This window comes from Hipposideros armiger, unplaced genomic scaffold, assembly GCF_001890085.2.
Source record: "Hipposideros armiger isolate ML-2016 unplaced genomic scaffold, ASM189008v1 scaffold_42, whole genome shotgun sequence".
Classification (NCBI taxonomy): domain Eukaryota; kingdom Metazoa; phylum Chordata; class Mammalia; order Chiroptera; family Hipposideridae; genus Hipposideros; species Hipposideros armiger.
This window is the reverse complement of record NW_017731392.1, coordinates 2,770,234-2,794,257: the sequence shown is the minus strand read 5'-3', so window position 1 is coordinate 2,794,257 and position 24,024 is coordinate 2,770,234. Positions and strand designations below refer to the sequence as shown.

The 24,024-nt window shown below is 36.0% G+C and overlaps 2 protein-coding genes across 5 annotated transcripts in view; one reads left to right on the top strand and one right to left on the bottom strand.

The window, feature by feature from the left end:
* LOC109380901 (protein FRA10AC1) overlaps positions 1-20,169 on the top strand; it is a 37,217-nt gene extending 17,048 nt beyond the window's left edge. For 2 of the 4 annotated variants that reach the window (XM_019638977.1, XM_019638976.1), the window contains exons 10-14: positions 311-353; positions 3,628-3,746; positions 8,451-8,489; positions 15,954-16,032; positions 18,771-18,910. In XM_019638977.1, the coding sequence (XP_019494522.1) occupies positions 311-353; positions 3,628-3,746; positions 8,451-8,489; positions 15,954-16,032; positions 18,771-18,813 (323 nt within the window). In that variant the 3' untranslated portion in view covers positions 18,814-18,910. Of the gene's footprint in view, positions 1-310; positions 354-3,627; positions 3,747-8,450; positions 8,490-15,953; positions 16,033-18,770 lie in introns of all 4 variants that reach the window. The other 2 variants (XM_019638975.1, XM_019638974.1) reach the window with 1 other exon arrangement.
* Positions 20,170-22,671: 2,502 nt separating this feature from the next.
* The window catches only part of PDE6C (phosphodiesterase 6C), a 36,987-nt gene continuing 35,634 nt past the window's right edge, over positions 22,672-24,024 (bottom strand). The window contains exon 22 of the mRNA XM_019639109.1: positions 22,672-23,120. Coding sequence (XP_019494654.1) covers positions 23,059-23,120 — 62 coding nt within the window. The 3' untranslated portion in view covers positions 22,672-23,058. The remainder of the gene's footprint in view (positions 23,121-24,024) is intronic.

The following is a 24,024-nucleotide window of genomic DNA, read 5'->3' as shown; positions in this document are numbered from 1 at the left end:
GTCTATGAAACAGTTTGCTTTTAGAATAGACAGCACATTTATCTAAAATAATATTAGAATTTTAGTTCCTCAAGCATTCTAATATTATATATGTGCTTTTTTTTTTTTAGCTGAGCCATCCTGCCACCTGGTGGCAGCTCAGTATATGTGTATTTTTTGAGGTGGAAAGAATCAAATTGTTTTCTTTAGATTGTTTCCCCTCTTACAAAAGCAATATAAGGAAAAATGAGAATTTATGATAGTAAAAGAATAGCAGTGCAGTTATTAAAATTCAGCAGTGTCATTATTTTGTTTTTTTTTGTTTTTTTAGGATTATGCCAAGAATGTTCCTTTAAATTAAATTTCCATCACAGGTAATATTATCTTTCAAAATGCTATTGTTGATGTTTAGTATTTAGTAACCTTGGATATAGTCACTTACCTGCACTGGTTGTCTAAATGTAGACTGGAGTGGTTGGTGGTTGAATTAGTTGATTTATGTAGAATATCTGGCATTACTGTATGACCACATAAATGAGGGAACTGGAAGTTCACCATGCCTTAATCTAGCCAGGCAACTTTAATATGAAGGCTGTGCAGGGTGGTAGATAGATGCTAGAATTTTTAGTTTGGAGCCAGTGTTCAGATACCATAATATTCTTAGATACTGTATTATAAAGCAGTATTTTAATTGAAGTTTGTCATTCTTAAAAAGAATTATACACCTCTATTCATTTCAGATGTTAAAATCAGGCTCCAGTTGAATGAGCTAGAATGTGTCTGCATATTGAGTTGGGGAAGGGTATCAGTGTTCTGTGATGTGCAGTGTATATAGGATCATGGACTTTGAAACCAGACCCCCGTGTAGTCCTCTCAGCTACTCCCCTTACTAGTTATCTTCTTGGACAAGCTACTTAAGCACTGTAAGACTCAATTTTATGATCTCTAAAAATGAGGACACCGAGGTTATTGTGGAAATAAATGAACATGCTTGACAACAGTGCCTAGCGTGTGGTAAATCAAGCATAGCGGAGCCTTCACACCAAAGATATTCCGGCAAAATCTGTGTCACCTGTCATGATTATGGTGGTCAGGTTTCATGTCCTGAATAACAGTTAAAAGTAAGATTCTGCAACTTGATAAAATGTGTTAGTATTATTAATTTTGAAGTCAGTTGTTATAAATGTGCCCTACTAAGTATTTTAGCTATTGAAAATAAATATTAAATAATACTTTTTTAATTTTTAAAATTAGCAGAATTTTTTAGATTTGAGCAGCCTAAACCTTTATTTTCACGCTCCATCAGTAATACTGAACAATGCCAGATGGTTTATCTGGCCTTGACTTTTAAGCTTCATTTTACAATTGAAATGATTCCTATGAAAGAAAAAAAGTGGTCACTGTCTTATATAGTATAGCATTTGGCACAAGTACCTTAATTTGGAAGTCCCTTGAAAGTAATATTCTCTGTTGTGTCTTCATTTTCCTTCCCTGTTTCAGCATTATCACCTTTTCCTATTTAGTATTTGTTTTTTAACCAATTAAAATCAGTTGCTTGTCAAGCATGATAACCTTGTAAACCTGGCCTAAAAGAGAGAACGCTACACAGTAAAAGGGTAAATGGTCTAAAGTAGACATATGAGTTAACAAGAAGCCATTCCACCCTCATTCCATAATATTGTGACTAGGGTCTGGCCAAGTGGCTCAGTTGGTTAAGAGCTCGCTCAAGAGTTTGAGCTCTGATCAACAACAGTTTGATTCCTGGCCTGAGCTGAGCTGCCAACAGGTGGAAGGATGGCTCAGCTTTAAAAAAAAAAAAAAAAGCCTTCATAATATTGTGACTATATTCCTTTATTCTTAAGAGAAGAATTATTTATCTACTGGTGGTTTAGAACTATTGCAGTGGTTTCTTCTTGTATGTGTTTTTTCAAAGTGTAGGTAGATAGGAATTATGAGGAAGGAAATGAGATTTGTTTTTGTAATTTTCTTGTATATATATTTTAACCATTTTTCTTTATTTTTAATTAAATGTATTGAGATAATATTGGTTAATAATACATAAATTTCATTTGTACAGCTTTATAATACAGTATCTATTATACTCTGTTGATGTGATCACCACCTGAAGTCTAGTGTCTTTCTCTCCCACCTTGTATTTGACCCTCTTTGTCCTCTCCCCACCCCACTTTCCCTCTGGTAATCATCATTCTGTTGTCTGTATCTGTGAGTTTTTTGTTCGTTCGTTTGTTGATTATAATGGCTAAAAGATAGAATATAAAAAGGAAGAAATGAGTAAAACTATGATTTATATTTACTAAAGTTTGTATACAGGACTTATAAAAAATACCGTATTTGCCGGCGTATAAGACGATTTTTTGGCCCTGAAAAATATGCCTCCAAGTGGGGGGTCGTCTTATACGCCAGGTACACTTCAGATAGACTGCCCATAGTGCTTGCCCCGTGCCATAGTGGCCTCCCGATGCCCGCCCACTTCATTCCACATACCATTCAGGCATCAGCAGCGCTGCTGGGTGTATGCTCGGCTGTTATGCGATTTTACCACACTCGCAAAATCACACACAGCCGACCATACACCCAGTATGATAGCGCAAAATCGCGATACCATACTGGGTGTATGGTCGGCTGTGTGCAATTTTGCGAGTGTGGTAATTCGGGTTACCGTATATTTCTTTACATATTATGCATTGAAGATTCGTGATTTTGCGCTATCATGGTGCCTGTTAGAATGTTGAAGAGCTCGCACTTGCGCACTAGTGAGGTCCCAGGGAGATGCTGATGCAAGGGTGGACCAGACTGCTATAGTGACAGGTCGGGCAAACAGGGAGCAGGGACCAATCAAATCAGGCTTTGTATACAGCCAACAGCCAACCACAATACTGCACCATTGTACAGTACAGCATAGAAAATGTCGACCAGTCAAACCCCTATCATCCCTATCATGGCACCAGCCAAAAGAAAGAAGTATGATGCAAATTTTAAACTGAAAGTTATAAACTTTGCTAAGGAAAATAATAATTGTGCTGCTGCAAGACAATATGGAGTAACAGAAAAGATGGTTCGGGACTGGAAATCAAATGAGAAAGCATTAAAGAGTATGCCAAGGGGTAAGTGTGCATTAAGAAGAGGCACCCCACACTGGCCAGAACTCGAAAAACATGTAGCAGACATGGTGGCTCAACATCGCCAAAACGGTTATGTGGTGACACGAAATACAATACGCTTGTTTGCACTTCAGTGGGCCAAATCAAATCTGATATTGTTTTACCTTTTATTTGGTGTGTAGAAGGTGTGCGGAAGAGGGGGTAGTCTTATACGGCGAGTATATAACAAACTCTGTATTTTGAGTGGAAATGTTAGGGGGTCGTCTTATACGCCCAGTCGTCTTATACGCCGGCAAATACGGTAATTCTTTGTCTCAGTGTTTAGGCTTCATTATTTTACAGAATTGTCTTAATATACTAACCTAAAATATTTACAGACTCACTTAATGGTTCCTGATTATGTAAATTACATTTTAAAAATAAGTACTTTTAACTGATTTGATTTTTTTTTTATTCATTGGTTTTATTTTGTTATAAAGGTCAGTTGAAAAAAGTTAACTTTAATTTTATATTGTTCAACATAAAGGAGAAAAGAAGTCAAGGCAAAAAAAAGAAAGGAAAAAATCAAAAAAGGCTGTGAAGAGTCATCCCATAAAAAATCCAGATTATCTTCTGCAGAAGAGACCTCTAAGAAAAAGGATAAAGGTAAAAGGGAATTAAGATATAATATCTACTCACATTTCTGAACATGAAGTGCAATCTGCCATGTTTCAAATCTAGAATTTAATTGGTGAATATATATTAAGAATTCTGTTTTATAGTAGTTGAAAGGAATCTGGTTGGAGAATTTAGATGTGAACTTATAGTAACTTACAGGAGTTTCAAAAACAAAGTTGGCTTTGATTCATTTTTGGCAGATGGTATAATATTGCAAACAGCTTCTAATTTCTGGCTTTGTCACTTAAAGACTTGTTACCTTGAGTGAGTCACTGAACTTCTTGAGCTTTCCTTTCCTTATGTAAGTAGGGGTGATGTGAATAGCTGACCTCTGTATTGCTTGAGCTTATTGCAGAGAATCAAATAAGAATGTGAAAAACATTTGAACACTAAAACAGTATGTAACCTATAAGTCAGTATAAAATTATAATACTGATTTCAATTATTATAGTCTGATTTTTCACTAGTTTATGAGCTTCTTGAAATGATAAGAAATTGATATAATGTGTCCTCAGAACCTAGCATGGTTCTTTACTTAGTAAATAATTATTTAAATCCATCAGTCAGCCACTTCTTCCTTAGCAGTCCTTAAGCTTTCTAAGTCTTCATTTCTTCATGTGTAAAATGGTCATGATAATAGTAACTAACTCATAAGATTGTTCAGAAGTTGAAATGAGTTAAGCATTTTGCATAGTACTTGCCACATAGTTAGCTATTATTATGAAGTTAGCTAGTTACTTTTTCAGTCTGTAATAGAGTCAGATTGGCTATAACTTAGAGTGAATCAGACTTAAATTAGTTAGATAATGGTATTATAGATTGAATTAGATTCAGGTCAATGTTAACATAATACTTGGACAAGAGAGGGCTCCCTTGCTCCAGATATAAAGATCATTAGACATGTTACATTCTTACATGCATATTTTTCCTTCTTGGCATATCATGATACAGTTAAGCATATTATGTATCACCAAGTTTTAGACTTGGTAAAATTGATAGATGGTGAGTGGAAACTACGATTTTTCTATTGCTTACTGAGAAATGGTATTTGAAGCAGACTGCCTTTTTGTCTCTATCTTAATCATTTCCTAACTCCAAACTCCAAAATAAATTTCAGTAAGTATGAAAAATCTCATTTGAGTTTTTGAAAATATTTATCCTCATGTGCCAGTAAAATATTTAATATATCGTATTTGAGAATTTTGTTGCATTCTTTATTATATTACATAATATTGTTGCATTCATATGATAGTATGATAGTGTATTAATCACTACATATTTTAAATTAAAGAACTAATCCCTACCTTGTAAAAGTTTATTCAGTACCTTCAAAACAGGTAATTAGGTAGCTGGATACCAGGGATCAGGGATGGGGTTAGACCCCTCAGATTATACATACATATGCATGTGATCTTCCTTATAGATATTTTTCCTTTAGTGTCCATATTTCAGTAGATGACATCTCTGTCAACCTAAAAAGTAATATCAGAAACCTGGGAATTATCCTTGATGTGTTCTTTTTTCTCGTTATTTAACTTTTCACCAAATCCTATCAATTTTATCCCTAGAGTATATATTTCTCAAGTTCTCTCCACCCTAGTTCAAACCACTGTTTTCTCATCTAGGCTACTGCTTCTTTCACTGCTTGACATCCCACCTTCCCTCCCCTTACTCTATTTACCATAAAGCAATGATATCCTGTTGTTCTTAGGATAATAACCAAAATCCTGGACAAAGCCCAAAGGCTGTGTATGATCTGGCATACAAGGCTTGTTTCTTACCATTCTCCACCTCACTTTCACACTCCACCCACATAGCCTTTCAGTTTCTAGAAATGCCAAACTTCTTTTGTTTTAGGGACTACATAGATACTGCTTCCTCTCTTCCTAAAGTCCCCAGTCCTGTCCTAACTCATCCTTCAGATCTAAGCTTAAATGTCACTTCCTCAGGGATCCTTTTCTGACTCCATAGCTGACCATGGATCTAAATTGGGACTCCCATTTATGCTACACTGTCGCAGCCCTGGATCTTTTCCTTTACTGCACATATGACAATTACATAAAAGCCCAAGGAGGACAGAAATTCTGTGTTTTGTTCATTGATATATTCCCAGCACCTCATTAGCACATGTTAGGCATAAATAATAAAGAATGAGAAAATGAAAGACTTTGAAGATTGTTTCAGGGCAACTTCGGGGATAGAGTGGAATTAAGACATCTTTTTCTTATTTATTTATTTAGAGTAGTTTTGATAGCCGAGAGTACAGGATATAGTTCTTTTTTTTCTACTTCTGTGGTATAAAGCAGAAAATGACAATTTAGCAAACTTACAGGAAAACCATGTGGAATTCTTTAATATCTTACCTGGGATTATCTGGGTTGATCTTGATATGATACTTTCTTGCCAGACTGTCTTAATTTGGCCCAAGTTTGAATAGTAATTAATAACTGTTTAATAGCTGCATTTGGACTGTTGACCCTTCTCAAAACAATCTACGTTCCTGATTTTCTTTCTGTCTTCTGGCCTTTCCTCACCATTTTAAACTATAGTTTCTCCCCAACCTTACTCTTAGGTGTAGGCTATTATAGGACTTTCCTTCTCTCTTTCCTTTCACTGTGTGATCCCATCTACTCACATAGCTTTAGGTTACTATCATACAAAATGCTAAATAAGTGGATGGATGGATGAATGGATGGAGGGATGGATGGATGGATGGATGGATGGACGGACGGACGGACAGATAATTGGATAGGACTAGATGGCTGAACAAATGGCTCGAGGAAAAATGTAAGAAAGGCAGATCAGTAGCTTGACTTTGAGGACCGTCTGCTTTGGCAGGCATGAGCAGAACAAGGTACTTAGGCAGACTATTTTGACAGAAAGTTCAGGGTGTCACCCTTCCCACCACACCCCATTCCCACACTCAGTTCCTTGGGAAGACCTTTCCTGACACTCTTCACCTCACTTCCGCAGGCGAGGTTAGGTCCCTGTTACACATACCAATAACAACCTGTACCTCTGGGAATACATATCACCCTTGGAGTAATTTGCTTATTTTCTTTTAAGGAAGGGACTGTGACTTGTTTGATTGTCTCTAATTCCTAAGCACAGTGCTTGCTCCATGTAGTAGGCATTCAGTAAATGTTAGATGAGTGAGTCAATCAGTAAATTTCAACCAGTTTCTCAATGTTGAGAGGAACATCAAGAGATGTCAGCCCTGAAATCATAATCGAAAAGGTATAATATGGTTTTGCTTTTCAAAGTAATGCTCTCTGGCATTGTCATCACTTGGGATCTTGTTAGATGCACAATTTCAGACCCTTCCAGATCTCTTGTATTGCACTTTAATAAGTTCCTGAGATAATTTATGTGGACAGTAAAGTTTGAGAAACTCTATACGTATTCTGCTTTTGCTTGAACACCTCCAGGGAAAAGGAACCCATTACTATCCAAAGTACTCCTTTACATTTCAGATAGTTGTAATTGCTATCAGGTTTCTCTTTTTTTTTTTTTAAGTGTTTTTTTTTTTTTTTTTTTTAAGCTGAGCCATCTTGCCACCTGTTGGCAGCTCAGCTCGGGCTGAGCATTGAACCGCTGTTGCTCAGAGCTCAAACTCTTGAGCGAGCTCTTAACCAACTGAGCCACACGGCCGGCCCCACTAGCAGGTTTCTGTTAACATTTAGCTCAAACCTACAACTTCTTGCCTTTGGTTCCAATTATGTTCTTAGTCCTCTACAGTAAGTCTAACCTTTTTTTACTTGTAGACATTTGGAAGTAGATGTCATGTTCCTCATATGAAAGAAGAATACATTTCTTTTGCCACCAGAAACTTAGCTATGTTTTTATTTGCTGTCTGATGACTAGGAAATAAGGAGGCGTGAAGAGACAATTAACATAAAGCAGTCACTGCAGTCCAGCCAGGCCTTGGCTTTCTTTTTTCCGCTGTAGTTCTCGCATCCTCTTTGTCTGGCCTTAAAGGCCATTCATGCAACAATTCATGCAACAATTTTGGTTTATAAGCCCTCCTGTCCAGGGAGGTTGGAAGAATTGTTACTCTCCATCTATTATTTGTCCTTTTTTTTTTATTTAGCTACCTTCAGAAATATTTCCCCTGAGGTCTTATTGCAGGAGACTGTATATAGTGATGGTTTTAAAAATTATATTAATAAAACTTCAGTATTTTTCTCTTTCCATTTCCTTCACGGGATAACCATTGTAGAACTGAATTTGTTTTATGACATAATTGTGTGTGTGATTTTCAGTTACTGATTACTAATTCTCACCTGTAAATAATCTTTGAAAAAGTATGGTGAAAAAAGAGTATTTGTAAACTGCTTTCAGATATTGAACATCTCTTTAGATAAAGTATTGGTTATATTATAGCTAATGTATGGGTTGGTTTATTCTTTGTTTCTTTTAATAACATGAAATTATTTTACAGACACTTGTTATTTTTTAAGCTTTGTGCTAGGTATCCGAGGCCATACAACAGTATAAAATACCCCTGCTTAAAAGAATCTAACATTTTAGTTAGGGAGAGATGTCTAAGAAACACGAAAGATTAGGAGACAGTGAATGCTTTTCTGTAATACTATAAAGTAAACTCAGCTATTGGGAACAATTCTGGTTACAGCTACAGCTGTTGGACCACTGCAAGATGATTCTTACAAATCAATGCTGTTTCCTTTTCAGGACATTCATCCTCAAAGAAATCAGAAAACTCTGCAAACAGTAAGTATCAAGTATTTCTTTAATAAAAATATATAGATTCAACTTATTTGCAGTTTGGGCTTCCCATGAATTGTGACTTGCCCTGATGTAAATTATTTTTTGTTTTTATGCTATGTGAGAAAAATCATAGAAAAAAGACTTGACATGTATGATTTCTTCCCCAATTCAGAACATTTAAAAGTTTCTTTTTTTAAGTATAGAAGAGCGTAAAAATTTTTTTCGGTGGATACAATAGGTACACATTTCAATTTTACATTATAGAAGATGAAGAAGGAGATACAGGGATGAGGTTGGAATGGAAAAATCTGATTTGGGGAAGTGGATTAAGATTTAAGAAATATTGCTTATATTGCATGTGACTGAATTATCTCTGTCATTTTGGTGATTTTGATTAATTAAAGGAAGTATGTGGTTTGTACATGGAAAGTAAATGTTGGCAACTGGTTGCTACTGGTTAGTTTTTAAATAAGTCCTGTGGTTTTCACAAGATTGGATCAGAGCAGATTTGATTTTATTGAATATTTGCTATAAATTTTATTGTTTTTCCGGCAATATTCCAAAAAGTATTCACAATAACCTACAAAAATAGTTACAATAAAGTAAGATTTTTTTTCACTTAGAATAATTGAAAAGTAAGATAGAAGATAGAATCACACACTAAACCTAAAGGTAAATTAATACAGAAAAATGTTTACCGAAAAGTCCTGCATAATAGCAAAGGTAGACCACAAATTTATCACTGTTCTTCCTAACAACCAAACCAAAAAATGAAGCTACCAGTAGAATGATTAATTATACCCATATGATAATAAAGAGAACTCGCAGGCTTTTTGCTTTTTCCAGGCAGAGTTTTGAGAATAGAATCTCCTGTGGGTTCATAAGAGGGGCCATCCACTTGTGATACAGCAAACAGTAATAGAAGTTGAATTTCTTAAAGACCTTGCATGGGCTTAGGGCCTAACAATAAAGTGTAATTCAACAGCATCATATCTAATTCATTTTATAATGTCTGGACTTATTATATTAGAAATTTTGAAATTTATAAACATATTTTTTCTAATTTTACAGTAATATATATTTACTGTAGCAAACTGAGGAAAAATTTTAGTAATTACTCCAAATCCCACCATTCAAATATAAACATTATTAGCATTTTAGTATAGTTCTTAAGGAGAATTTTTAAGTGTTCAGTAATCATAAATTTTGTACTGAGAAAATAGTAAAATCTAAATTTTAAGATATTTACTGTTTAAAATCTTAATGAAGAGGGAATTATCAGTGGAAGCATTCAACTAGTTTGGGAATATAACATATTCCTTATAAATTATTTTGCTCATACCAATTTTGTTTTCAGCATATTTGAAGTGTCTTAAAGCACTGGCACTTCCTTTTTCCTCATGTGAGTCCTCATTTATCAGCAAGCAGCTCCTTCTAAATTAGGTGAAGTATAGTGACAGTGTCTAGAACATAGCCAGTCATGAGACTGATAGACTTATGCCATCTGGGGATGAAGTAGCAAATATATATAGTTTTTAAAAGCATACACAGGTTAAAGTGAAAAATTTTATTTTAGTTTTTATCCATTTCCAACAATACATGGCAGTGAGAGGTGTGAAGGCTTATTTAGTGTAGAGAGAAAAAAAAAACATTGCCCTTTTCCAGTTCCAAATTTTTCATTATTAAAATATCTTTGGGGAAAGGTCTTGACTTCCTCATTTATAGTCATTCTTTCATTTACTCTTCCTTCTCCCCTCTGCTGTCCTCCCTCCAGCCCTCTTGATCCTCTTCCATCTCCCAGAAATAGCCCGAAGTCTCTTTCCCTTTGCTCAGGCAGCTCAGACTTCTAGTCGTAGGGAGGGAAGAACATGGTACCCAAACTGAAGCACCTTTAGCTTGGTTTGTTTTCTTCCTTTTTACTTCATTTTTAAATTATTACTGGTTTCAGGTGTACAAAACAACATAATGATTAGACATTTATACACCTCACATAGTGATAACCCCAATAAGTCTGCTACTCCTTTGACACCCTACATAGCTATTACAATATCGTTGACTATATTCCCTAGGCTGTACTTTACATCCTGTGATTATATATATTATATATATATATTTAATTATAGTTGACATTTAATATTATTTTATATTAGTTTCAGGTGTACAGCACAGTGGTTAGGCATTTATATTGGGTTGTCGGAAAAGTCATGACGCATTTTTGCAACGAAAAACATAGAAAAAATACGTCATGACTTTTCCAACAACCCAGTATAATTTATGAAGTGATCCCCCCAATAAGTCTAGTACCCACCTGACACCATGCGTAGTTTTTACAACACTAGTGACTGTATTCCCCATGCGGTATTTCGCATCCCCACGACTGTTTTGTGACTACCATTTTGTACTTCCTATTCCCTTCACCTTTCTCATCCATCCCCCCAAGCCCTGTGCCCCAAACTGTAATTTACCTCCCTGTGACTTATTTATTTTATAACTAGAAGCTTGTACCTCTTATTCTCTTTCACCTTTTTCACCTATCCCCTCTCCCTCCCTCCTTTTTAGCAACCATCAGTTCTCTGTATCTATGAGCCTGTATCTGTTTTGTTTATTCACTTATTCAGTTCTTTAGATCCCACATATAAGCGAGCTCATGTGGTATTTGTCTTTCTCAGTCTGACTTATTTCACTTAGCATAATGTTCTCTAGGTCCATCCATGTTGTTGCAAATGGTAAGATTTCATTCTTTTTTATGGCAGAGTAATACTCCATTGTATATATTTACCACTTCTTCTTTATCTAATCATCTATTGATGGGCACTTGGATTGTTTCCATGTCTTGGCTGTTGTGAGTAGCATTGCAATAGACATAGGGGCGCATATATTTTTTTGAATTAGTGTTTTAGATTTCTTTGGGTAAATACCCAGGAGTGGAATTGTTGGGTCTATTTTTAATTTTTTGAGGAACCTTTATACTATTTTCTATAGTGGCTGCACCAATTTGCAATCCCACCAACAGTGCACCAGGGTTCTCTTTTCTTTTCTTTTTTTTTTTTTTAAGATTTTTTATTGGGGAATTGGGGGGATGGGAACAGTGCTGGGGAGTTGGGGGAAGGGGAACAGACAAGTTGCTGTCGTTTTGGTTCTTCAATCTAGTTGTGGAGGATGTTGCTTCACTGGCCCAAGTTGGCACCATCATTGCGCTCTTCTCTGGCGAGGCAGATCAGTCGCCGGCTTCTGGATGGCCGCTCACTGCGGCTGCTGGCCACTCACGCTGGCTGCTGGCCACACACGGTAGCCCATGGCAATCCACTGCCACAGGGACTGCAGCCCACGCCGTTGCCGGCGACTCACGGCAGCCCAGCTCCAGGTTGAGCTGTTGTTCAGCATCTCAGCTGTGGAGGGCAGTGTCACTGGCCCTCATATGTGGGATCTGAACCAGGGCCCTCTGGCATCCCAAGCGAGTTCTTAACCATCGCGCCACTTGGCCGGCCCAGGGTTCTCTTTTCTTTTCATATCCTCACCAACACTTGTTTGTTGATTTATTGACAATAGCCATCCTGACAGGAGTGAGGTGATATCTAACTGTGGTTTTTATTTGCATTTCTCTGATGATTAGTGACATTGAGCATCCTTTCATATGTCCATTGGCCATCCGTATGTCCTTTTTGGAGAAAAGTCTACTCAGGTCCTCTGCTTATCCCCTCCGCCCTCACCCTCCCCCCCTCCCCCACCTCTGAGTTAGTCTAGTTGTGGAGGATGCAGCTCACTGGCCCACGCTGGTATTATGATCATTGCGTTCCACCCGGCTGAGGCAGTTGGTCGCCGGCCAAATGGCCAGCGGCTCACAGTAGCTCTCACTGGCTGTCAGCCACTCATGCTGGCCACCGGCCGCTCACAGCAGCCCACGGCAGCTGCTGGCCACTCATGGCAGCCCAGCTCCAGGTTGAGCGGTTATTCACAATCTTAGCTGTAGAGGGCGTGGCTTACAGGCGCAGCTTACTGGCCCATGTGGGAATCGAACTGGCAGCCCTGTTGTTCAGAGCTCGCGTTCTTACCAACAGAGTTGTCTGGCTGCGCAGGTCCTCTGCTTATTTTTTAATTGGATTGTTTGTTTGTTGTTGAGTTGTGTGAGTTATATATATATATATATATATATAAACATTTTAAATATTAATTCCTTATCAGATGTATCATTGGCAAATATCTTCTCTCAGTCAGTAGGATGTCTTTTTGTTTGGTTGATGATTTCCTTTGCTGTGAGAAAACATTTAGTTTGATGTAGTACCATTTATTTATTTTTTCTGTTGTTTTCCTTGCCTAAGGAGATCAGAAAAAATATTATGAAGGGTAATATCTGAGAGTTTACTTCCTATGTTTTCTTCTAGGAGTTTTATGGTTTCGTGTCTTACATTTAAGTCTTTAATCCATTTTGAGTTTTATTCTTATGTACTGTGTAAGAAGGCAATCCAGTCATTTTTTGCATGTATCTGACCAGTTTTCCCAGCACCATTTATCAAAGACTGTCTTTACCCCAATGTAAGTTCTTGCTTTGTTCTTTAGAACTGGTCAAATAAAAAATTAAGTCTGTAAAATCTGACCTGTTGATTTGTTATCATAATTGGAACTTGCCACTTCTACAGTAGACCAAATTATTTAGGTATCATATAATATCCAGAAAAATCAAGATGATAGACCTGCTTTTATTATTCCAAACATGTAGAGAAAATTGTATGCAGTTCGCATCACATGCTAAAAAGAACATTGCAAACTTAAAACAGATTGAGACTAGAAAAACCAAGGTGTTGACAGAACTTGAAATTGTGTCATACAAAGACGGTTGAAGGAACTGTTGATATTTAGTTTGGGAAAAGTAAAGGGATGAGAGGGAAGGGGTAAGGAGGGTTAAGGAGCTTTTTGGCAGGCCAGAGAGGCCAGAGTGTTCTTTCACTGGCAGCTTCCTAAGTAACTGTAATTCAAAATAATCTGTATTCCATTGTGGCATATTTTGGGGCAACCTGCCCTGGGCCCTGACAGGTGCCTGGTTGGCAGAACTAGAAGAGCCTATGAATAAGAATTGCCCGAGGACAGATTTTTGCCTTAATTTATGGAAAAACTTAAATCAGTTGGGACTATCTGAAGAAAAGAATGGGGGCAATGGACTACTTAAGGAAGTAGTGAGGTGTTCAAGCATAGATTGGACAGCCACTTGTTATCCGGGTTTAAGAGATACATTCATTGGATAAGTGTTTGATTAAAGACCTCCATGATCCCCTTCCAACACAGAGTCAGTGACTTAAAATCTGGTCCCCACTTGCCAATAATCACTGCATAGATTTGAAACTGTTGCAAGAGCATCATTTTGTATTCTCCATTCTACTAACTGCTGTTTCTTTAGCAGCACCCCTCCTACCTCTGGCAGGTTGTAACAGTGATAAGAATGATTTGTAGTAGTTACTGTCACCTTCAGGGAACTAGAATATTACAGATTCATAGGGTTGTAAGGGACCGTAAAGGTCATGTAGTCCAGTCTTGGAGATTTGATTCTCTAAGGATATTTGGCCACTTTTTCAGCATGTGCTCTTTCAAAGAGAGTTATTTTATAATGTTATTATAAACTGATCTGGTTTTTTAGAAAAACTTGATTGTCTGGTATCAGAAAACTGGTGTAGGAAAACTGGCATGTGGAAGTACTCTTGAGAGGGAACAAGAGAGCAGCTGATTGTAAGGTCTTTTGAAATTAGCTGCCCACTTCCAAAGCATTGTAGGTTTTGTTCTCTGACATCATGAACAGGGTGATACCATAGTGATAACTTTAGTAGGCCTGATTAGTTTTTGTGTGCCTTCTTTTTCATAAAAATAAGAGTAGAAGACTTAGTAATTCTTTGTTCTCGCATATTCAGTTGGGACACTGGCTGTCATTGAGCAGAATCTTGTTCCCGAGGCTTTGTATTTTTATCATCTTTGTATGTAGATCATTAGAAATACAACCCCCCTCCCTTTTTGGCCACTTTTTGTTAGCATTTGTGCCAGAATAGGATCAGTACCAAAGTTCAGACATGCATGTTGATTCAAGGATCCAAGTCCAACAGGTAAAAGGCTAGAACCACTGTGACAAATCACAGCTGTTTCATTTTTGTGTTGTGTTTAACCAAGGGACATTCTGTTACTGACATTCTGTATTGACTGGCCAAATTTGTGTCAGTTTTTTTAGACTAATGGCCATTATCAAACAGGAATTATTTGCTAATGTAATTACTTTGTGGCATATAATTTTATTGCCTCATAATCCATTTTTCAGTATTTGATCATTTTTAGTTGAGTAATTAATATAGGGTGATTCATTGGAAACATGTCTATTTTGTTATATTTTTTAAATAGAAGTATATGTTTTATGGATTTTTAAAGATAATACATGATCATTGTTTAAAATACAAAAAAAAATATTGGAAATGCTTAAAGTAGAAAGTAAAAGTATCCTAGGTCCGCAAGTAATCACTATTAAGTTTGGTTGGTCCTTATAAACTTATAATACATACATATATACATACACACATATATAATACTATATATCTGCATATATGTAATGTTTTAATCATAAATCAGATTATACTGTGCATGCTTTCTGTAACTTTTAAAAATTTTGATATAGCATGGATATCTTTCCATGATAATACATATAGACATGCTAAGGTTGTTTTTTTAAACAGTTGTATAGTATTTATTTAACCAATCCTTAATCCCTAATTGGGAGGGATTTAGCTTGTTTTCGTTTGTTGTTATTATACGGTGAACATCTTTGTACACATATCTGAAGTGCTTATTTAAGTAAACAGTTAAATTCCTAAAAACAGCATTGCTGGTCAAAGGGTATGTACATTCTAAACTGATCTATATTGCCAGATTTTCCTCAAGAAAAAGTTTACAGAATTTTTACTCCTAAAAATGTATGACGAGGCCTGTTTCTTCACTGCAGCAGGCCTCTTCTAATTAACGTAATTAATATAATTTTTTTAAATGTCTGACAAATTTTTTTCATAACTAGGTGTTCCTACCTATTACTTCAGTTCTTAAGGTCTTGATTCTAATGTAAATATACTCTCTACTGAACCCTTAACCTGAATGTCTTTTGTATGACTGATAAAAATAAGAAACGAAATAAAAGAAAACCACATATATTGCAAAAGATCATTTTGGAATTGCTACTTTAACTCAGTGTAACTTAGAGAAGTTTTCCATGAGACTTTATATCCTTGATCTTTCTCCTGAGGCTCTTTGGTATATCTCAGCTTATTTATTTACTTTTAAAAAGAATTTATTGGTCTGGTAGAGTAAATTACATTTTCAGAGAGCCATGAAAGTTGAAGTTAAACTGCAGTTAAATCTGAAGTTAATTTAATTGCATTGGTGGGTAGTTCAAAATGTGTTTTACCTATAATACTCGCATTTAAAAAAAGTCTCTTAAATGAACAGGAAGCTCTGATGAGGAAGAAAGTACTTCAGAATCTGAACTTTGGAAAGGCCCACTACCAGAGACTGATGAAAAATCACAGTAAGTCCTTGTATAAATAGATAATACATGCCCATTACATCACTGTAGGAAGCTGTGACGACAGTCATTCTTAATAACGGTTAGTGAAAAAACTCACTGTCATGAATGTGTGTTTAATGCCAAGGACCACCTAGCCTAAGAGCAGAGTTTATCTCCAGCCATTGTTTGTGGCCATAAATATCCAGTTTCTTCTTGGTGAGTAAATCTTTCCTTAGCTCACCTTAACAGATAACCTTCTGGTTTTTGCTTAAATTCCTTTAGAAAAGGGTTATTTACTAGCTTCCAGAGCAGTGTATCCACGACATTCTGATTATCATTAACCTGTACAGGGGATCTTCTTGAAGATATATACAGGTGTAAAAATTTACTTGCCAATACCCACCTTAGCCCCCAAAGACAGATAACTCAATGCATGCATTGTTCTCTGCTATGGGTTGGAAGAGCTGTCTGGATATGGGCTGGAATGTTAGCAGTTCTTGTCACATACTGGGATGTTCACCACTTGAACTTTATCTGTTAAAAGAGGATAAAAGAATACCTACTGCATAGAGTTTATGAAAGTTTAATGAAATAAAGAATATAAAGCACCTGGTATAAAACCTATAACTTTATAGTAAGTGTTCAAATAAATTTTAGTCCCATTTTGTTAGTCCCTAGTCATGTTGGTTCATAATAGAAAGAGACCTATTAAATCAGTTATGCTTCACTAATTTAAGCTGATTATATAACATATTGCTAATTATATATGTTCTCAATATAATAGAATTCAAGTGTGCTGGAAAGAGGTTTTTTTTAACAAGATTACTTTTTCTGTGACCTTTAACCTTTCTTATTTTATTTTTTTTAGCCAAAGAATTCCCAAATGTGTGGTCATTATACATCACATTATTAAAATACTATTGTTGTAAATAAAATTTTGCTTAAATTATTGACTAAACTTTCAACCATATAACTTCCCCTTGAATAGCTTTACAGCTGTAAATGACAGAATAGGTCTTAGAGTCAACTCTATGGAGCCATCTCTATGTCCTAGATACATGAGTAAATCCTAAGAAGGCTGTCATAATCCAAAACTCTTTGTGACCTTATAAAAACTTGACATTGATCAGGTACTGAACATCTGAGTCCACACAGTTATTCAGCTAATTTTATATATTTAAGTTCTTAATGCAATTTAAAAAATTCTACGTTTTGCTGTCATGCTAGGGAAAAGGGACCGTAGCATGGAGAATACCAAATTGCAGATAATTCTTAAATCAACTTTACTTGATTCTGTAATTAATATTTTTGCAATTTGAACATGGTTGTGATGCCTTCATGTATTCACAATTATTTAAAACCAAATGATGGAATCCCATTGTGAATCTCTGATCTAAAAGAGCATTTTCTAAAGATACTGGTAGACTGAATTTGACTGTCCAGCTTGATTCCCTGTTCCCAGAAGGAAGAAAAGCAACTGTGCATACATTTAATCTTTACAGCAACTCCATGAAGAAATGTAATGTCCTCCATTTCACAGGAAAAAAAATCCCCAAAAAACAAAACCCTGATTCCAGAGAAGTTAAGTAACCTGCTCACCCAGCTAATAAGTGACAGAGCTAGGACTTAAACACGGCCTGACTTGAAAACCTGTGCCATTTCCACTGTACCACTCTGGCTCCTAGCATTAATTTTTATTTAATACTTACTTAGCAATTTTCATAGTATTTTAACACATTATATTATAAATTAATATCTCTTTTCAGAGTTCTAGTCTTTGTTTTAGACATAATCTTTACTGCTACAGTTACATATTTACTATTCTCTTAGTGAGAAAAACTTATAGCCTAAGCAGATTTTCCCTATTCCTAGGAATAAGACTTGTATTTTTCCTTAAAATAGTTTCTTTTTCATTCATTTCTTAATCAGACTGGAATTTGATATGAGAATAAACAGAGAAGTTATTTTTTTATTATTATTATTAGTTTCAGGTGTACAAAACAAAGCAATAGTTATCCTTTTCACTCCTCACAAAGTGACAACCCCCCTCCGCCCATACACTGCCCTCCCACCACCGATATCATACATATCTATTACAATTCCATTGACTCCATTCCTACACTATACTGCACATCCCATGACTATATATGTATTAAATTATAGTTGATACATAATATTATTCAATGGCAGCTTCAGATGTACAGTGCAGCCAATGGTCAGGCCTCTACACCGTCCATGAAGTGGTCTCCCTAACAAGACATGAGTCCATCTGGCCCCCTAAAGAATATTTATAACATTAATGATTATATTCCGCAAACTGTCTTTTCTATCCCTGAGGCAATATTGTAGTTACCAGTTTATGTTGTCTTGTCCCTTCCCCTTCTCCCTCATTCCCATCCCCCGTCCCATCTAGCAACCATCAGTTTTTCCTCTTGAACAGAGAAGTTATAAAGTCAACCCAAAAAGTAAAGAAGCAATAATATTTTACAAAATACTTTGAAGTAAAATCTTAGGTAATAAATACATTTAGGGAGAGGTTCCAGCATACAAAACATTTTAATTTTAATCAGTCTGGGTATAGTTATCATTCTAGAAGCTAAGAATTATTTGATGGCTGAATCGTGAAATATGTTGATATATAGAAGAATCAGGAACTATATTGAATTAAAATATTTTCATTAATCTTGTGATGTGTCACCTAGTAAGTTTTTTCTCTGATTGTTGATATAATCAATATATATACCTTTTATTTTAAATAGGGAAGACGAATTTGATGAATATTTTCAAGATTTATTTTTGTGACATGGAAGAGAGGAGCCTGTATTCCTTAATGCGAAAGTCCACTTTGAAACTTCAGAAAGTTTTATCTACAAGTTGCAGCTTGAGTGGTTTGTCTTTGGAAATAAAAATCCAGCTACTCTCAAGATATCAGATGCTTTGGAAATTGGTTGGTTCTGTTGACAACACTTTTCTCCATCCTTTATGAATCTCTTTAGTGGCTTATCTGCAACTCTGTTCCATCGGTAGCTCCTAGAGGATGGAGCAAGCCACTGTAGAGATTTCGTTGTTCCTTTATTTTGTAGGGCTTTTTTTCACTGATTCATATTTATTTTCCTTTGCCTCAGTTAGTTAAAATGATAGCGATTGTTGGAGTCTGACAAAAATTATAAAGTAAATTAAGTATATCTTCAGCGTCTTTCTTTTCATACACTGGCACCCCTCTTTGGAGCACCTGTCTTCCCATTACCACCTCTTTCTAGCTGCTTTTTTTTTTTTTCTTTCTGTTGCTTTGCTTTCTTCTCACCTCTACCACTTAAGGGAGTTTGTTATAATTAAATTTGAATTTCCAGTGTGTGGGTAATCTATTATAAAGTAAATTAATGCCACAGGGAACCAAATGAGGTCCCAGTAGTCTAACAGGAGGATGTGTTCACAAAAGTTGACTCCAGCAGAGCTTACGCAGTAAGAGAATTTATCTGAATAATACTGTGTGCATAGAACTTGTCTCAGATACAGTCATGCAAATATGGATATACTTACATGCGGGGATATATTGTAAAAGACGACTTCTTCACTCAGAATCCATACCACCAGGAGTCATTGCTGTGCTTCAGGAGGCCTAAGCACTCCTAGAATCTGTGTACATTTCTGTGTGTGTGTTTTTTGGGGAGAGGGGTCATAGTTTTCATCAAAATTTCAAAAGAATTTATTGATACTTTTTAAAAAAATGTAAAGACTCACATTTATAAAGATCACAGAGGTGGATGGAGGAGATACACAATTTGATGAATAAGAGAGAGGACGTGTGGAAGATGATAGCATTCCGATTATTTTGAAGGTATACTTTTTAATGACAAGTGTGGGATGATTGGCATTAAATTGCAAAATAAGTAATTTAGTGTCTTATTTTTAAATGGTTAGTATCAGATTTTTTTATTAAATAGTTGTTATTTATTAATTCAGTAGATATTTTTCAGACTTCTGTTATGTGTGAGGCATTGTGTTGGACAGTGCTACAAAGGAACTATCTAGGAAATAATTATGCAGTCTTTCTAAACTATCAGAAAACAGTAAGTCAGTGTTGGTTTATTAATGTTAAACATTGTTTGAAAGTCCCCTCATGTCTTAAATAAATTGTGTCTTTTTTTTATCCAATTACTTATAGTGAATAAAAAGGAATCTTGATTTCTGAAGAAAAAGTATTCCAATGTTCAGCAACAAAACTGGTAATAATGGAATATATGTAGCTAAACATTTTTATGAGAAAATATATTCGTAGTTTAATAGTCATCAGAAAGTAACTGTAAAATTAAATATTAGGGAGAATATCTAAAGAACCTTTTAAAATAGATCCATGTATTTGGAATTGGAAGTACATACGGTTTATGGACATCAAGTTTATTTATAAATTTCGATTGTTATATATAATCACAATATCTAATTCCTTCATACAGTGACAGATCATATTTTTAAGGGGTTTTTGAAAAGGCCTCAAAGATGTTGAGCTGAAAGATTAATTCTCCACCAGACGTATTTCAAACTTGTAGTGCGTTCGGTAATTTTCAGTGGAGCACTGGTTTGGGTTATGAAGCTGTGCTTTCTTCTACTTGCTCTTAAGCAAAGTTCCTTTTTTTTTTTTTTAAGATTTTTATTGGGGAATTTGGGGGATGGGAACAGTGCTGGGGAGTTGGGGGAAGGGGAACAGACAAGTTGTTGTGGTTTTGTTCTTCAGTCTAGTTATGGAGGACGTTGCTTCACTGGCCCAACTTGGCACCATCATTGCGCTCTTCCCGGGCGAGGCAGATCAGTCGCCGGCTTCTGGACGGCCGCTCACAGCAGCTGCTGGCCGCTCATGCTGGCTGCTGGCTACACACGGTAGCCCATGGCAACCCACTGCCACAGGGGCTGCAGCCTACGCTGTCACCGGCGACTCACGGCAGCCCAGCTCCAGGTTGAGCTGTTGTTCAGCATCTTAGCTGTGGAGGGCAGTGTCACTGGACCTCATATGTGGGATCCGAACCGGGCCCTCTGGCGTCCCAAGCCAATTCCTAACCATCGTGCCACTCGGCCGGCCCGCAAAGTTCCTATTTTTTCAGACTTTCAGTGGTGGCGCATCTCTTCCCCATGATTTGTTTTCTAGTGAATGAGGAGGGGAAGTTCTTTGAGCTGACTGACATTTTGGGATCAAAAATTACATAAAGTTAGAGATTTCTTATGCAGTTTCTAAAATAATGCTAGAAGTGGAGTTTCAAAATTATTTTAAGCAGTAGAAATAAGGTGTACAAGTACCACTTGCCCAAGGTGATAACTTAAATAGACAACAGTCATTTGGGTGTATATATCGAGTGAGTGTTTTTCCCCCTAGAAATGTTTTATTAACATACAGGCCCTCCTCATTTATACCTGTTTGATATGAGATTTATTCAAAATATTATTCATTCATATTTACCAAGCACCTAACTTATACCAGGCACTTCTCTAGGTGCTAGGATAGAGCTGTGAACCAAACAGACTAAAACAGACAAAAGCTTTTGTTTCATGGACCTTACATTCTAATGTGAGAGTAGCAATTGGGAAGCTAAGTACCTAACTTGTAAAAATATAACAAATGGTGACTTACTTCTTCACTACTTAAAATTAGTATCTCTGTATAACAAAACTTTTGAGGTTCATAGATCGTCAATTCAATTCAGTATAATTTTGGTATCTTGACAAAATCTATGGTGTAATTATTATTTGGTCTGTTTTCTAATTTGGTCTATGATTATAGATATTAAAAGAAGAAATCTTAAATTTTTCTGATGTCCAGACTTACACCATGTAGTAGAAGTAGTTGATTGTCCTTAGTTTCTCTTGATAAGTCATTTTATCTCTTGATAAAATGCCTGGTATTTAGTTCTAGTAATCTTTTTTTTTTAAAAGTAACTTCTGTTGAAGTCCTTCCAAATGGCTTTTGATAATAAAGTTCTTGCATAATTAATTCACATGCTTTTTAATGCATAATATTAGCTGGTTTAACTTACATTGGGATTATCCAGGTAATGTCTTATAAATTGATAATTCTTTCAGTGAGAAGAATAGCTCTGAACATAAAAGAATATTCTTAGCTACACATAAAATAATTGATTTCAGACGTGCAGAGAGGGATGGGCATAGGACAAAGACATAGTTTTATAAACTACCAAAAGTGGTAAAAATAGAGGAAAGAGATGGTACGCATTTCAGATGGAATAACATTTGACATCCTTTTTTTTGATACATTCTATACTGCATTTACTCTTACATTAAGACATGTTGATTATTTTTAGTTTAGGAAGGGATTTGTAGTATAAATCACAATTATTAATGTTATAGGCTGAATTATGTCATACATTGACATTCAAAGTCATACGCTGAAATTCAAATTCCCATACCTCACAGTGTGACTGTATTTTGGAGGTAGGGTGGGTAAAGAGGTAGTTATAGCAAAAGTAGGTTGTATGAGTGGGCCCTAATCCAGTGTGTGACCCCATACGAAGAGATGAAGACACAGACACACAGGAAAAACCAGGTAAAGACACAGGGAGAAGACAGCCATCTACAAAAAAGGAGAGAGGCCTCACAAGAAACCAGCCCTGCCAACATCTTGATCTTAGACTTCCAGCCAACCAGAATTGTGAGAATAAAAATTTCTGTTGTTTAAGCCACTCCGTCTATGATATTTTGTTATGGTAGCCCTAGCAAATGAATATAATAAGAACTCTTAAAAACAAGAATTGGTGACTAGTATCAGGATTATATGTTTTTAATTTAAAACAAATTGGCACCAAAAAATGCACTCATTTTCATCTTATTTTGCACTTCTGTTGAACTTTATTTTACCCGCCAGGGTTTTCAGGTTAGCAGTATATTTTCTCTTGATAGTCACAAGAGAAAGGTGTGCCACCACCAAAGCTCCTCTTTTTCTATCACTTGATGGTTTGCTGAATGAAATTTGCTGAAGTTTTTTTTGAATATTTTGTTTTTCTTCAAAAGTAGAAACAGTATTTGAAAACAATTTGTATTATATTACAACATTAGACATGTTTTGGACTTTTTGTCATCGCCACCACCTCCTGAATCTTCTGCAGCTAGTAAAAAGGAGAAAAGCAGTATTAGTGAGAGTCAGTGGAAATACAGTGTTTTTATTCTAACACTCATATTAGTATCAACTTTAGAGCCTAATTAATAGTTTTAACTTATAGCAAATACTAAGGGTTTGACCATTTAAAATCCTGTATTCATATTCAGAACTGGTCTGTTTAAAAAATAGAATCTAATAAATGATTAGCCAATTATAACATCTGTTTCTCAAGAGAACTACTGAACTACACAATCTGGGAATCTGAGGTGTTCTTTGTGCCAGGCACAATGCTCGTTGCCTAGAAACACAAAATAATGTTCCTAGTTCCCAGAGGCCTCAGTGTAGTAGGAAGAAAATGCAGAAGTAATTTTTTATGCACATAAAGTATAGAAGATCCATGTCCAATATACTGAATACTAAAAGAAAATCTCAGGAGCCACTTAAAGGGCCTGATATCCTGTTCATCATAAAATTGAGATAAAGATTTAATTGTACTAAGAAATATCTTTGCTTTCACTTGCTCAGTGAAGTGACCACTTTTGTTATCTTTTTGAAGTGCAAATCAGATCTTACCGCTCTCCTGTTTAAATCCCTTTTAAGACTTCCCATTACTCCTAGGGGACAAATCCTTAGCAAGGCCTTGAAGGCAAGGCCTTACCTGGCAGAGCTGACTGCTTACCAGCTTTAACTGGTGCTTCGCCCTGTTGCTTTCTAGACCCCGTTGACACCACTTCTTAAGTTTCAGTTGCACCAGGCTTATTGCCAACTTCGAGGCCTTTGTGCATATATATTCTGTTCTTTTCCTTCCTCCCCAACCCCTTTTTCTTTCCTTGCTTAGCCAAAGCCTAAGTGTTTAGCATAAGCATCCTTCTTCAGGAAAGACTTCCAGGATGCTCCAGGTACACACCTCA